The sequence below is a fragment of the Xiphophorus hellerii genome, chromosome 11, assembly GCF_003331165.1.
Source record: "Xiphophorus hellerii strain 12219 chromosome 11, Xiphophorus_hellerii-4.1, whole genome shotgun sequence".
Taxonomy (NCBI): domain Eukaryota; kingdom Metazoa; phylum Chordata; class Actinopteri; order Cyprinodontiformes; family Poeciliidae; genus Xiphophorus; species Xiphophorus hellerii.
This window is the reverse complement of record NC_045682.1, coordinates 1,078,105-1,092,831: the sequence shown is the minus strand read 5'-3', so window position 1 is coordinate 1,092,831 and position 14,727 is coordinate 1,078,105. Positions and strand designations below refer to the sequence as shown.

Genomic DNA, 14,727 nt, shown 5'->3' with positions numbered 1-14,727 from the left:
CAGAAAATTTAATTGTAAGTTCAATCAATCAATCAAATTTTATTTGTATAGCACATTTCAGCAGCAAGGCATTTCAAAGTGCTTTACATAATTACAAACACAGAAACACAATGCAACATAAAATCAACAATCAAAACACAGCATTAAGTCAAGTTCCATCAAGTTAGTTTTGTCTTATTTGCAAATATACAGTGTACCAACCTATGCTGCTGTGTTTCAAAACATTATGTGCAGGATAACAGACTCTGTAAACAGCATCATTCACACTTTGACCAATCCTGTTCAAAGCTCAGTGAGTCATCTAGTTTAGACCACTAGCTTGCTGCTTGTCTAGCCTTAGTTTATATGGCAGTGGATGATTATTGTTTTTGTTGTTGTTCTGTTGGTTTTTTGTTTTTTATGGACCATATTTGTTTCTGAATAAATAGGATTGATTGATTGATTTCAAGTATGTATACCAAAGGTGCTTTTCCACTGGCAAGTCGCGCACTAACCGGTTAAAGTGCAGTTTGGTTTTACCCCAGGTGAGCGAGCTTTTCCTTTTTACACTCTGTTCACATCCTACCCTCGCTATTGTGGGCAGGATGTGAGCACGAAGCAGCTGTGTTCTACTTTGCACTGATGTTTGCAAAGACACTCAGCAATTGGAGAACCTCGAGGTGCTGATGGACTAAAATAAAGCCAGATATTTAAATTTGTCTTATAGAAATCCATTGCTTGCCCAAACATAATGATAAAGGCTCAGATCAGCTGATTATTTCACTATACATATAACAACATTCTGGCATTTCATTTTTTTAAATGTGCAACCTTTTGAATTTAGGTAATGCAGTCAAAAGATGTAAACCAGTAGCCACACATAAACTTATTATTATTATTGTTTAATCCAAATGTTAAATCAAATTCATATCTCAAGTTAATATAGTATTAATAGTTCATGTTTTCCTGCCGCTGCTCCTGATGAAAACTCATAATTAAACTCCTCAGTACTCGGCTCCCCGATAGCAGACGACATGTCTGCGGTCCACAGCCAAACTTTAAATACTAAACGCTAAATGTTGTTTGCAGTTTTCAGTGAAGTAACTCACGAGCCAATCAATGAATGTGGTCAGCTATAAATCAAATTGTTTCTGTGCTGTACCCTGCTCAGTCCCTCCTGCTAGTACTACCACTGAAGTAGGTACAAGAGTCTGAGAACAGCCTGGCTGAGTCGTGCCGGACCGAGATCGTACCGGTGAGAGGCAGTCTAGTGGAAAAGCGCCTTAAGATATTTACACTAGAAACTAGACCAAAAATACTTGGTAAGATTTTGTGTTTTTTGCAGTGTACATAGAGATTTAATTCCTGTAATTCCTTTATTTATTTTGCTGTGTCTTTGTCTTGTCACAGGGAGATGTGGGTCTGGCGATGGGAAAACTCTATGGTAATGATTTCAGCCAGACAACAATATCACGATTCGAAGCGCTCAACCTCAGCTTCAAGAATATGTGCAAGCTCAAACCACTGCTGGAGAAGTGGCTCAGTGATGCAGGTATATTGAAATACTTGATAGTATGAGATTATATGGTAAGAGAGCTGTATGAAATTCATTTTCTTTAAAAAAAATCCTGAAATGCAAACATTTGTCAATAAAATGTATGAGTTATGTGAAAAAAGTGTTTTAAGAGGCACTACAATATGATAAAACACCAAAGAAACTCAAGAAACTATACAACAAAAACAGTAGCAGAATTCTACAACCAAAAATACTATTGAACATGTTCTGTGGGTTCTTTCACTTTCATTTTCAGGTAAGAGCAATTTTCGTTTCTTTTTATTTTAGAGAATTCACCCTCTGACTCGATAAGCACTTCAGCCTCTCTGCCGCCTCTGATGGAAGGCTACGGACGCAAGCGAAAAAAGAGGACAAGCATAGAAACAAACATCAAGTTGACACTGGAGAAACGTTTTCTTGACGTAAGATAAACAAAAATGAACTTTCAGTTCTGTTTCTTATGTCCAATTGTTGGAGATCATTCATCTTTGTCTCTGTGCACCACCCAAGTTCGTTAACCAGTTTTAGGACCTGACCAGAACCCCTCAGTGTAAATTACATTGAGAAATAATGAGATTTGTTTATATATATAAAAGCAGGCTTTAATGCCGAAAAATGATCAAATCAAAAATGCTTAGGCTGCCATGACCTGCCAGTGACCTCCCATGCCAGGTCGTGGCGGCCTTGACCTGCTGCCACAACCCGGGATTTGGTGACACATTCCACAGATTGAAAATAAATGATTTTATTTAGAAAAAAAACAACAACAAAACTGGTGGATCTGCTATGGAGCCAATAAAAGGACATGGGGAAATGTTAAACGTGATAGTTACTTTGTAGAAACATGATGATGCACTGTATAAACGTAATAATCATACTGTACGAAGGTAATAATTATAATTCAGAAACGTGATAACTATATTGTATAAACGCAATTCACTTCTGTAATTCACTGCATGTTTGTGTCTGTTTATGTAAAGTTGAGATGGAACTGCACATGAAAACGGCCCTTTATTAGCCATTCGAACTACCAACACAAAAAAGACATAATCAAAACAGTCAGAAGAATTTATTACCTCGTGAAAATAAGTCAGAAATAGTCCAAATAGTTTAAATATATTTTTGCTTTCTTCTTATGGAAAGTTTATGTTTATATCGGCTGGAAAGAGGTAGAAAGCATTGGCGCAACTACATATTTTTGAGGTGGATGCGAACATCTCACCGGCCCCCACCCCCCGACATAAACTTGTACAAGTGAGCCAAAGAGCCGCTTCTGTTAGCCTGTGTCTGCAGGTCTGAGGCTTTTTGTTAGCATGTTTTCTATCATTCTTATAGCTTGATAGGAAGCCTGATTGAAACTGGCAACCCACATTAATAAAATGGTTAAATAATATTGACCACAAAACACTGTATTTATAAAAGATATCAGCATTTTTCCTACACAATCCTAACAAACATTTTTAATGTTCTCTTCACAATATTTATTTACTATTAATCTACTTGTATGATTTGTTCTTTAAATTGCCATCTATATTATTTTTCGGTCTCAGGAAATGATTGAGGGATGAAGAGACTGATGTCTGGTTCTTTAGGTTCTGACGGGTCTGTGGTTCCTCTCCTGATCCATTCTTCTGATATCAAACCCAATGGGTGCCACTGAATGTCACCGACACATTTATTTTAATGCCCCTATTAAACGTCACTGTGATTGTTTAGCCTGTGTCTTCCCACTACCATCTGTATTTTTGCCAGAGGTTTTACTTCTAAGGACGGTGTAGTATTGGGTGGACATTTTAAAAAGACACTGGTTGATAGCAACTCACCGCGGCTGCGTAGTGTCCGTCTCTAGGTAACCATGACAACAGCATCAGTTCGTGGGGTCCTATTTAGGTCCCGCAACGACAATTTAGCTGACCCTAATATTTCCCTGTTTTGTTTTGGTCATTATTATTACACTTATTGTTGAGATGTGTGTGATAGGTGTGTCTATCAGACATTATAGCAATACGGAATAAATCGCGTCCCGTATTGGTTCAATACGGGGCAGAGACAACAACAACCGCCTGTCATTTTAGCCTAGCTTAAGCTAACCTGAATATTTACAACTCTCTTGTTGATACACTGACATTTCTTACCTACTGTCTTTCAACCACTTTGAAAAGCTTTTCTTCGTCTCTCCAACATCTTTATTCTTCCCCCTCTTCCGTTTTCTGTTTTGTGCCCCGGAGTTTTTCCTGCGCCCATCTTTAGCTCCCTGTTGTCGAGGCATTTGTCATGTTCTGTGTTTTTCTATGTATTTATTTAGAGTTTTCTGTGTCCCTGAGTCTTCGTGTTGTCCTGTCTTCCCCTTGATTGTTTCCCAGGTGTGCCTCGTTTCTCTGATTACCCTCCCGTGTATTTAATGTCACCTGTGTCTCAGCGTCTCTGTCGGGTCCTGGTCAATGTGTCTGGTCCATGCGTGTAGCCTGTTGTTACCAGTGCTGAGTCCTAGCCTTCCGCTCTACCGTGCTGCCAGGTTTTGTGGACTTTTAAACTTATTTAAGTATATTTTCATCATTAAACTTCCATCATTCATCTCATCTGGGTCTGCTGCGTCTCCCTCACCGCTTTCACTACAACAGTTCATGACAGCATTACTACAAATTTAAAAGAAAAAAACGCGCCTCAGCATGTTCTCGAAGGGCCGCTGCCCAAGCTACCTGTATGGGAGGGGAGAGCGGCTGGCAGGGAGGGGGGCGCCTAATCAGTGCTGTTCCTCTGTTATTGATCATTTCATACACAAATAGCTGTTAAGTACATAAAATGCTGACTATAAAAAAAAAATTCCCCACATCGTTTTTGCGCCCCCTCTAGTGCAGAGCCCCTATGCGTTGTATACACTGCATAGCCACCTTTTGTGCCACTGGTAGAAAGCCCATGTTTGACCTGTTTTGCTTTTGCATTTTGCACATAAGTTTGTGGTGAATTTCTATGCTAAATAAAATGATACAAAACTTCAGGTATCTCAAACGAGATATTAATATACATGGAAAAACATTCTGAAAACTTTATATTAAAGTGGCCACCGTAAAAGACTTTCAGTATTCAGTTATGCAGCATTAACTGATCAATACGTTATTGCAAGGGAATGCAAAAGTACACAAACATAAACATGCAGTGAATACATTGATTATCAATCTGGTTTTTTGCACCAAAAAGTTAAGAATATATAAACACGTTTTCACTGAGGCTCTTTAAATGTCTATAAATTAGAGATTGTAAATTGACATATGCGAATGTATCCAAAAAATTTATGTATTCTGTTTTTTTCTGTTCAAAATAAAATAATTGATATTCAGACTGACACAAAAACTGTGGCATATGTCACAGAAGCTAGAAGCTGCCGTTATTCGCAGTTTGTGGCAGCCTGTGGCAGATCACTGGCAGGTCGTGGTCATCATGGAAAGACAATGTATAACAGGCACGTGCAGAGGGGGTCGAGGGGGGCTTGAGCCCCTGCCCTTTTTATCCTTCATGCCCCTATGCCTTTTTTTTTTTTCTTCAAAAAAATTTTTTTATTTTATTTTTAATCTGTATGGCAGTAGGCCTGTTTGTGCACCTCAGCAATAATATTTAGCTAAATATAATAATTCAGTAAAAATAAACTCACTCAGGTGCTCCATGGTGGGGAGGAGGAGGATCTATGTCCTCTAACTATCAAATTATGGGCAAGAATATTTTTTCATACACTGGTTTGTGAATAAAACGTAGGTCTGATGTTGACGTTAGGAAAACTTTCTATTTCTATTTTTATAATCGTCCTTGCAATAGCAGGACAAAACCCGCCTCGCCCATAAACACAGAAATGCTTCAGCTGCAGAGAAAACTTCTGACTTTAACTTGATCATTCTGCTAAAAGCCCAGTTCACTACATGCAGTCTGAGTCGGTCCACCAATAGATACAAAGAATATCTAATTATCAGACATCCTGATATAAGACACGGTACCGACTGTCACTGCGAGTTGCAACGCAGCTCAAAGCCCCAGTACCACCGGTACCACCTGGTATCGGGTGGTACCACCTGCTGACTGTTCTCTCTGCTTCTCCTTAACGTTTCTACCAGGAGGGTTAAAGCCGCTGCTGACGGGATCTGGGCTGGAGGTTCTGGGCTGTAAATAGAAGTTATTGCAGAACCTCAAGTGTTAAGGGAAGATTCGGCCCAGAGCATTTAGAGTTCACAAAATAAACATCAGAGAAAATATTGTAGAAATAATTCGAACCGCAGCAAAAAGCCAAACATGCCACAATGAAATGAATCAAAATGTCTCCAAAGCATCGGCGGACTGACAGGGGCCACCGGGGGACTCCAGGTAGATTCCAGAGATGCGCATTGCAGCGGCTGTTCCTCCAGGGCCGGCCGAAGGTAATATGGGGCCTTAGACAGAACCCCCCTCCCTCCGGAACCCGTCCTACTAAGAACCTCAGCATCACTAACATGTTTAAATATCGATAAGGTGAATCTGTGAGAGGGAGACCAGGTTTATTGGCAGAGTTTAAAATCAATCACTGATTATTGGTTATTTGCTGTGATGTATTTGTGAAGAAACCCAATTCAAACACAAAGATTACACCATATTGTAGCCATGGTAACACAACAATCAAACTATCAAGATGATTCTTTAAACTTTTACAAAGTAAACTTCCTAATTAAATCCTAAATGTACAATTTATTTTTCTCAGCTGAATGCATTAAATAAAATGTAATAGCATTGTCATTCTCTATAAATGATGCTACAGGTTTAGATCTATGGTCTGTGTTACAATTAAACCATTTCTAGGGGCCCCTGAGTGTCTGGAGGCCCCTGAATGGGCCCTACCAGCAGCTACTGAGTTTTCTTTGCCTTGATATTCCAGTCTTATAATTCTAGGTCTCAGAGGTGCTAACATCAAACTATTATATAGTTTGATGTTAGCAAACTATATAATAGTTTATATTATATGAGTTTTTTGATCTATAAATCAGTCTGCAGCCAGGTTGTTCTAGAGGTAAAATAGATATTATTAGGGCTTAATTAGTAAAATGGCAGCAATTTTGCTTATTTCATAACTTCATAATCAGCGACTTTCTCTCATCTGGTCTGTTTAACAGCTACAGTCTCAGATCAGCTCAGCCCTCCAGGACTGTCAGCAGCAGAAACAGAAACCTTATACCTGTTGGGGAAAATAGACTATATTTGCTTTGCATTTCCCCGCATGATGGTAATGATATAGTAGGATCTAATTAGATTCTTGATTAATATGGGTTGTTGCTATGTTGTTGTATGGAGTTTTTGTTCAATGTGTCCCTTTTTTAAATTTGAGCCCCTGCCCCTCCAAAGGTCTCTGCACTGCCCTGATGTATAATGATAAAATAATTTATATTGCTATTTTCACCCTGTGGTTTATACTGTAAAGTACCTATTTTTTATTTAGCTTAACCAATTCTGACTATTCCTTCTTCAAAATCGCTGAATTTTTGCATTTTCCCATTCAAACGCTCGGCAATGAAGCCGGTGAGGCAGCAGCGAGCCGAGCCTCACCTGGGATTGATCAACCTCTCGCTAACTTCACTGGCTGCCATTCTATAGGAGCATGTTCCTCCTATTTGCCAATAAAATGGCTAAAAAACATTTAATGTATGAACTTATTTTCCATGATTTAGCTTGTATATATAATGTATAGTGTTTTCGTCACCATCTGTGTGTAACGTATTTCGTGTGTTGAGGAGCGATCAGAAACGGCAGAGAACAGATTCGAGGTGAGGAAGGCAGTTCTCTTGCCTCATGGCAGGGGGCGCTCATGATCCCAGTCATTGTGACTCCACAACTGCAGAGTAATAGAGAGTAACAGCGAGCTAGCCATACAGTAAAGTCAAGTGTAGCGATATATTTATAGTTTTCTCCTCTTACCACTTATTAATAATCGCAAAATAAACATTAAGCCTAAAACAATACTACTGCAACAGAATGAATGTTCTGCTCTTTGTGGGAAGTATCTGAGTGATTTTTTTGTGGCGTTGTCAGTTGCTATGGCAACGAGTCTGCGCGTAGCTGCGCATATACAGAGAGCGAGAAAGACGTGGTTTTGAGTTGTACTTTAACGGTTTTTTCCTTTACTGTGGAGCACAGCCCGAAATGCTATGCTCCGCATGTCCAAAAAAAGTTTTAAAAATAAGAAAATCTGGTTTAGAAATAGTTTAAAATTTGATCCGTTTTTATTCTAAATATGTAATGAAACTTTGACCAGAGAAATGATTAAAATTGAAGTAAGGTTCTGTGGAAACATTCATGGTTAGTTAATATGTGCACATAATATCTACATGTCCAAGTTTGTTTGAGTTAATGGAGTTATTCTACGGCGGTAGCGCGGCTATGGATGACATGTTAAAGAATAGTCTTTTTGCCCTCCAGCGTTGTCCGCATGCGCAAACTTTCCTTATGTAAACAATAACATGCAGGGGGTCTATATTTGTAAATCTGATTATGATGAAGTCAGCGCCTCACCAGCTATGAACCTCAGCGCACGCCACTGGTGCTACTATACCTGTCACTGCCATGACTTGACCTATAGGTATTATTTATGCATTCTATTTCTTAAGAATGCTCAAAACCTTAAAACTCAAAAACAAAAACAACATAACAAACTTGAACAGATTAGTAGTTTGTTTATTATGGTAAATTATTATTATATTGATTTAATAGTAAAAGAAACGGTAGAGACTGCACCGATGACATGAAACATCATCCCCCTCAGTTCTGGAGTGCAGTGGTAACATTAATTATTCTTTTTATATGGTATTAGCAATAGAATTAGAATGCATAAAGCATACATTATAAATAATACCTTATGATGACTATATTGCATAAACATCTCCATCAATTAGGAGGAATAAAAGAAATAAGGAGACATGAAAAGCAACATGATCAACTATAAGAAAAAGCATTTACAATGTACACAAATGGCAGTTCCGATTTGCGGAGGAAGTCGAAACTTACAATTCATGCAAAGCCTCAAGGAGCTAGGAATAAGGTTTATAATCAACAGTCAAATTGGAAACATTTAGCATGCTAGCCTGCTAGAACAAAGTGTAGTGTTAATGTGCTGATGTTAGCAATTAGCTTACCTTTGAGCTTTAAACTCTTCTAACTCTAAGTTCTTAAGTTGTGAATTATGTCCTCCTTGTATATTAGCATACCAATTATTTCTAAATAAAGCATATTTAGCCATAATATGGCTAAACATGTCTGCTAAAGCAAAAGCATAAATAGGCAATGCTTTTGGGCACATGATTTGGTTAACCTTTTTTGTGATAGATAAAATTTTATTTTATTTAATAGGTATTTAAATTTTAACAGTATAATCGATTATGTTTTAATTAGCAACATTTAGCATGTTAGCAAAATAGAGCATGTCATTGGCTGCTACTGCCAGACTAATGCTAATAATTATCATTTTTATATTGGCATCTACAGTAGCTTACCTTTGCGGCCTAAACTGCATTTTGTCATATCAATTGTGCCTTGAGCTCACTGTTAACACTCAAATTATGCGGAATGGCATAGTTGAAAGACAAGCATCTTTCAACTATGCCCAAACATTTTTTTGTTTGTTCTTACACAAGATGCTGTGAAGTTAAGTAGATTTCAGACACTTTCATTTCATAAGAAAAAATTATGCGCTTTATTTCATAACAATTCTAACTACCTCGAATTCATTATGTTTCAAGTAGCAATGTATGCTAGCATTCCACATTCCACGCGAGCAGCGTTGACAGGGGCCTGCAGTCTGACAAGACTTGTTAGGCACGATGCTTGATGTACTGCGGTAGATGAAACTGCTGCTGCCGAGCCATGGACTGCTAGTCGGGCCGGATCTCCTAGATAGAAATAGATGTTAAAGATGGCCAAACGCTCCACCACCAGTCATTTGATGAGATGCTCACCTGCGGACATTGAACGTTGAGCTTCGAGCAAAGCTGAAAGATCTGGTCTAATGTAAGATGAGAAGACCGAGGATGACCAGAGGCCGGGCTGAAGGAGGGAAGCTGTAGTGACGCCTTGTACGGCGGCAGATGTGGCAGCGCCTATTCTAAAAGAATGGCCCGAGAAGTGGCTAGGGGGAAGATCGTAAGCTGCTAGAGTCAGTCTGATGTGGCGGATGAACCAGTTAGCGGTCATAGGGAAGCCTTCAGGAGTGAGAAACCGGAGTTTGGATTCGTGGCTGAGTTGATGCCTTTTGCACATGATTTTGAACATTGCGCGGAATGGGCAGAACGGACCGTCTGTGCGTGCAGTGGAGATAGTACATGGACCTTTCGTTTTGGTGTGCTTTATAAGGAGGTTGTAGTGGGCAGGGAAGAATTTAAGATCGGAGATAGATAAATCTCTTGACGGATTGAATACTTTAGATGCAGATGTGAACTCACTCAGTCTAAGAAATCCATAGAAGGCTAGGAGGAAAGCGCATGAGAGGAGCGCTTTGATGTAGGGGGAGAAGGCACCGGATCGGAGCGCAGTGATGAGATTCCTAAGTAATGGGAGTGTGATAGGTTTCCGGCGATCAGGATTAGAGGAGCTATGCTTAGAAATCCCTTGAGAAGGAGTTTCACAGCGGGGTTCGAGAAAAGACTAGATGATGTGCTAGGTTGCTGAAGCTTAGCGTGAAAACTGATTCCCACGAGCAGACTGCGGATGTAGGAAATAGCTGAAGAAGGGAAGCTGTAGGGACGCCTTGAACGGCGGCAGATGTGGGAGTTATGACTGGACCTGGAGGGGCAGTCCTGGCTGCCTGTGATCTGGAAATGGCCAGAGGGAAGCCCATGCATCTTGGATTCTTAAGCCAAGAATTTAAAGACCGAGCAGAGCTGTGGGGACTTCGGGAGAGAGGAACGTAGGTGATGTGCTCCCTTTATTTAATGCTAGTTCTTTAAATGGAACAGCCACCACTAGCATCCCGTAAAGGATGAGAGGAGAGATTTCAGGTCCTAGTTCTTTAATATAGCTGCGAATAGTCTACAAAATAAAGAAGGCAGAATAAATGAAAGTGATTATTTTCGCTCGCTAAAAACAGTTATATCTAATTTGACCAGCAGATGGCAGCAAAAGGCTGCAAATAAACTACAAACCACATTATCGAAATTTTAAGACTTTAAACTGCTGTGATATGTTTAAGTTGCACAGATATACGAATCCTGCTTAATTAATTAATTAATAATGCAACTACGGATAAATGCATGGTTTGTAATTCTTGAAATCCTGGAATGTTTTTATTTTGTACTGGGGGCAATGAGACTAAGTTGGATCGCTAAGAGATGAGCATGACTTCATGGATGCGGCGCACCTAGATAATAGGGGCCTGCACCTGTCCTGTAAATCCCCCAAAAAGATCATTTAGAGAACGCGGGAAAAGGGGTAGAATAAGTCAGGATTCCTGCTGAAGCGGTAACCAGAGCACGTACACGAGACCATGAGTCGACGTCGGGGGCTGGTGTTCTGTTTTAAACCAATGAAAGCTCCTCATACGCCCGGCTCGAACGGGTGGTTGCAACCGACAGAAAGGGATTACTGATAAAGCTTTTAGGTAATCTGCCACATGACGGGGAAGTTAGATCTTCGTAAGTTTTATTGCCAGCGACGGTCCGACTTGGTGGTAAGCAGTCAGACTATCAGGGAACGGGAGGCTTGTTTTATGCGAGTGTGCTTTGTGGTTGGCTGCAACTAGCTCCAGCAGTAATTACGCATAGCAACCGCGACAAGCACGAGTGACCATCATTTATCAGAAAAAACGTTGTCTGGTTTTATCTTGTTGCGTGTCGGACTGACGGCATGTGCAGATGAAACGGACCTCCTTAATGCCCATGTCTGCGTAGCCTACTCGCTGCTTGTATGCCTCCTTGATATGAGTCGGAACCGACAGATGAGGAGGAAGGAAGCTGTCAGGGCGAGCTACGTTGCGAACTATGAATGACCTGAAGAGGACGCTCGTGAAGTTATGAGCACATAACTCCAATTGTGTTCAGGTGCATTTTATATATAACTTTAAAATAAATCCCCTCTACTGGTCACAGAACACTTAAAGAAAATGGCGCTGCGATTAAGAGACCACCGGGCAGCTGGGGCTGGAGGGCAGAATGAGCTAAGAGACGAACTGGGATTCCTGACAGATTTGGAGCGATCCAAAGCGATGGGGGGTTATGGTGGCCAGGGTGGGGAAATACCAAATTGAAGCTGACGAAGAGTGTCCGCCAAAGGCGGAGCCGGTGAGACTCGGATCAGATTTAAAACCCGGCTCTTAGCACGAATTGAGCTAATCACGACCCTGAAGATGCCAAGACAGATCGGCAATAGGAGGCGAGCTAAACATTAGTTAAAGGTACTGGTGCGCTGACAGTGGCATGTGTAGAGGAATATAATTATGTTAATAGTTAAAAATTATGTTGTTTGATTGGTTCACACTAACATATGTTTTAACCTAAAAGAAATGTACTGTGTCAAATGGACTGAGTCAAACTGACCTGACACACTCCCTTTCCCTTGCATGCAAAGCACAAAGTTGGACCAAAATATGACTTGGGAAGTAAGCTGTTTGGACAGATTAGGAACAAACGATTTGACTAATAGTTCGTCTGAAACTGAGCCGATGTTGATCAAGGCGTCTCTAATTATTCCAGGAGGTCAACTCCTAATTCTCGGAACTTCCAATACAAGTCTAGTGAAAGACCGAGCCAGAAGTGCTACGCATATGGAGGAGAGCAACGCCATTGGCCGAGGCTTCCCAATACACACCAATAGAGCTGGGACACTATAAAAAACTGATATCAAAAAGTTTTGGATTTCTGTAACGATGTGAATGTGATGATTTGGTTTCTCAGATGTGCATAAAAATCTCTTCCCGTTCGACTATGTGCAGAAGGAGTTCCGAGTCTCTTGTATTTCTTTATTTATATATTCCATGAGTTTATGCACCTTTAAATTCCTCCATAAGTGATGCGAACGGAAAGTGAACGAGTCGGGCTTGGGTACGTCTTAGACAACGCCCCAAAGGGCGCAAATGAGGTTGTCCGTTGATGAGGCTGAAGAGCCGGCTGCGAGCCGAGATGCGCGGAAGTGAGCGAAGCGGTCTGATGGCGGCATTCTCCCGGAGGTGAACTGGGAGAGACGTTCAGGCAACGGATCGAGTTCAGGATGGGACGAGAGCAGGAAGAGCCGATGTGCGTCGGTGGAGCCGCGGCGGATCGTGGACACAACCACCGCTTGGCTGCAGGGGACAGCGCCAGTGAGCTGCAGCAGCCGACGATGGTGAGCAGGAGCGGGGAACCAGGCGGATGGCAGAGGACGCCTGCGACATGAATGAGGGAAGGACGGAAAAATTCCAGCTTTGCCGCCGCCGGGTGGTTAGATCGGTGAGGAGTAGCTGGAAGTCAACAGGAGCGCAGCCGGCAGGCGAGGGACATCCCTGGATTTGGGCCTTGAAAGAAGGGAAGGACGATCGGAGGGTGCTTCTGCGGGCCGGATTGGGGACGGAAGGACCGGGATTGCTGACGAAGGGGAGGCAGCTGGAACTAGCTGACAGAATGTCGGAGAGGTAGGAAAAGCACACACGTAGAATCAAAGCGCGACTGATGAGCAGGTAGACCCAAGGTAGGTTAGCCTTTGAAGGGATCCGTGAACGACGATTAGCTGGTGCGGCGCGGCGCACCGGTTCCGATTGGCTGTGGCGGGGGCGTGTTGTCTCTCATCTTGAATTTTCGCCTATGCTCCATTATACCACAGGATTCTGGAATGTCACTGAAAGTACACTTGTCCTGATTAGATAATTTTCTAAAGTCAGACAGTCATCTTTTTTTTGGTTTTCAGAATCCAAAGCCCAACTCAGAGGAGATAACCCTAATTTCTGAGCAACTTTCCATGGAGAAGGAGGTGGTTCGAGTTTGGTTCTGTAATCGTCGTCAAAAGGAGAAAAGGATCTACTGTCCTGTAGCTACTTTACCAGTCAAATCACACAGCTACAACTCCAGAATGGTTAGTTGTACAATTTGATAATAAACTCCATTGGGTTTACACCCACTATTAAGACTATTGTTTGTTTTTTCATCTAATTCTGAATAATAATAGTGCAAATACTATTCGAGATTGTCCATTTTGTTACTTTCTTTAGTTTTTTTAACTTATTTTCATCCTTTAGTAATTTAAACATAATTTATTTTTGTACAAATTGATTAAAGTACATGTTTATACCTCAATAATAACCTTATATACTAATAGTCTTGTATTGATTTCAAAAATATGTTATTTAAAACCATACAATGATTTAATTTCCACATTTTTCATTCTTATATGTCCGACTCCTCAAATCACGACAAATATAACAAATAAGATTTGGCATTTGAGGTTACACACTTTTATATTTGCATATTTTAATTCTTCATCATACAATATCAAAATCTGTTTCAAAACTGTTTTAGGCCTCAACTTCAAGGTCCTACAGCCCTTTGGCTTCAGGTGGAGGTAAGCACTTTTTAATTATGTAGCAGATGCCTTTTCCTGAAAGTCTGGGTAGTTTCTGTCAAAATTCAAATATTGAAATGTCAAACTACTCTAAGCAAAATCTGTATGATTTTGACTATGTTTGGACTTTTGCCTTTCAGTTTCTTCAAATTCATCCCCAAACAGCACGAGTCGGGAACCGTCTCCCAACAGTCTATCTGCAGCTTCAGTTGCTTTGACCTCTCAGGTCAACCCAGCTTCCTACAGTGCACCGAGGTAAAATTAACACTAAAGATTTCTTGTTTTTACTTTGTGAAACCTTAAGCTTTTCTCATGGTTTCTGTAAATTTTACCAACTCAAACGTAAGACTTTTAAAGACCTATATCTCCACAGAAATGTATGAATTTTGTCCAGTCAACTGGTGAAAAATTGGCACTAACTCATAGCATTCGTGGCTGAATAATGGTCGCTCACACTATGTCTTCAGAACGATTTTGTGTTGAATATACCATAAGAGCTATAAAGAAAAATAAAACAGAATCATCAAACTACTGTTTGCTCTTACATAATACACAAAAGGTTGACTTTAGAGTGATTTTAGACCATATTAAACACATTCAAACATCTAAGTAAATACCAGATTCTTGAAGTCTCTCTTACTACAGTTTAACATGAATAGGATGACAAC

At 40.6% G+C, this 14,727-nt stretch overlaps 1 protein-coding gene across 1 annotated transcript in view; it reads left to right on the top strand.

The window, feature by feature from the left end:
• The window catches only part of pou2f3 (POU class 2 homeobox 3), a 55,734-nt gene that overhangs the window by 37,737 nt on the left and 3,270 nt on the right, over window positions 1–14,727 (top strand). The window contains exons 8-12 of the mRNA XM_032576852.1: window positions 1,390–1,531; window positions 1,823–1,956; window positions 13,409–13,573; window positions 14,017–14,059; window positions 14,200–14,314. Of these exons, the coding sequence (XP_032432743.1) occupies window positions 1,390–1,531; window positions 1,823–1,956; window positions 13,409–13,573; window positions 14,017–14,059; window positions 14,200–14,314 (599 nt within the window). The remainder of the gene's footprint in view (window positions 1–1,389; window positions 1,532–1,822; window positions 1,957–13,408; window positions 13,574–14,016; window positions 14,060–14,199; window positions 14,315–14,727) is intronic.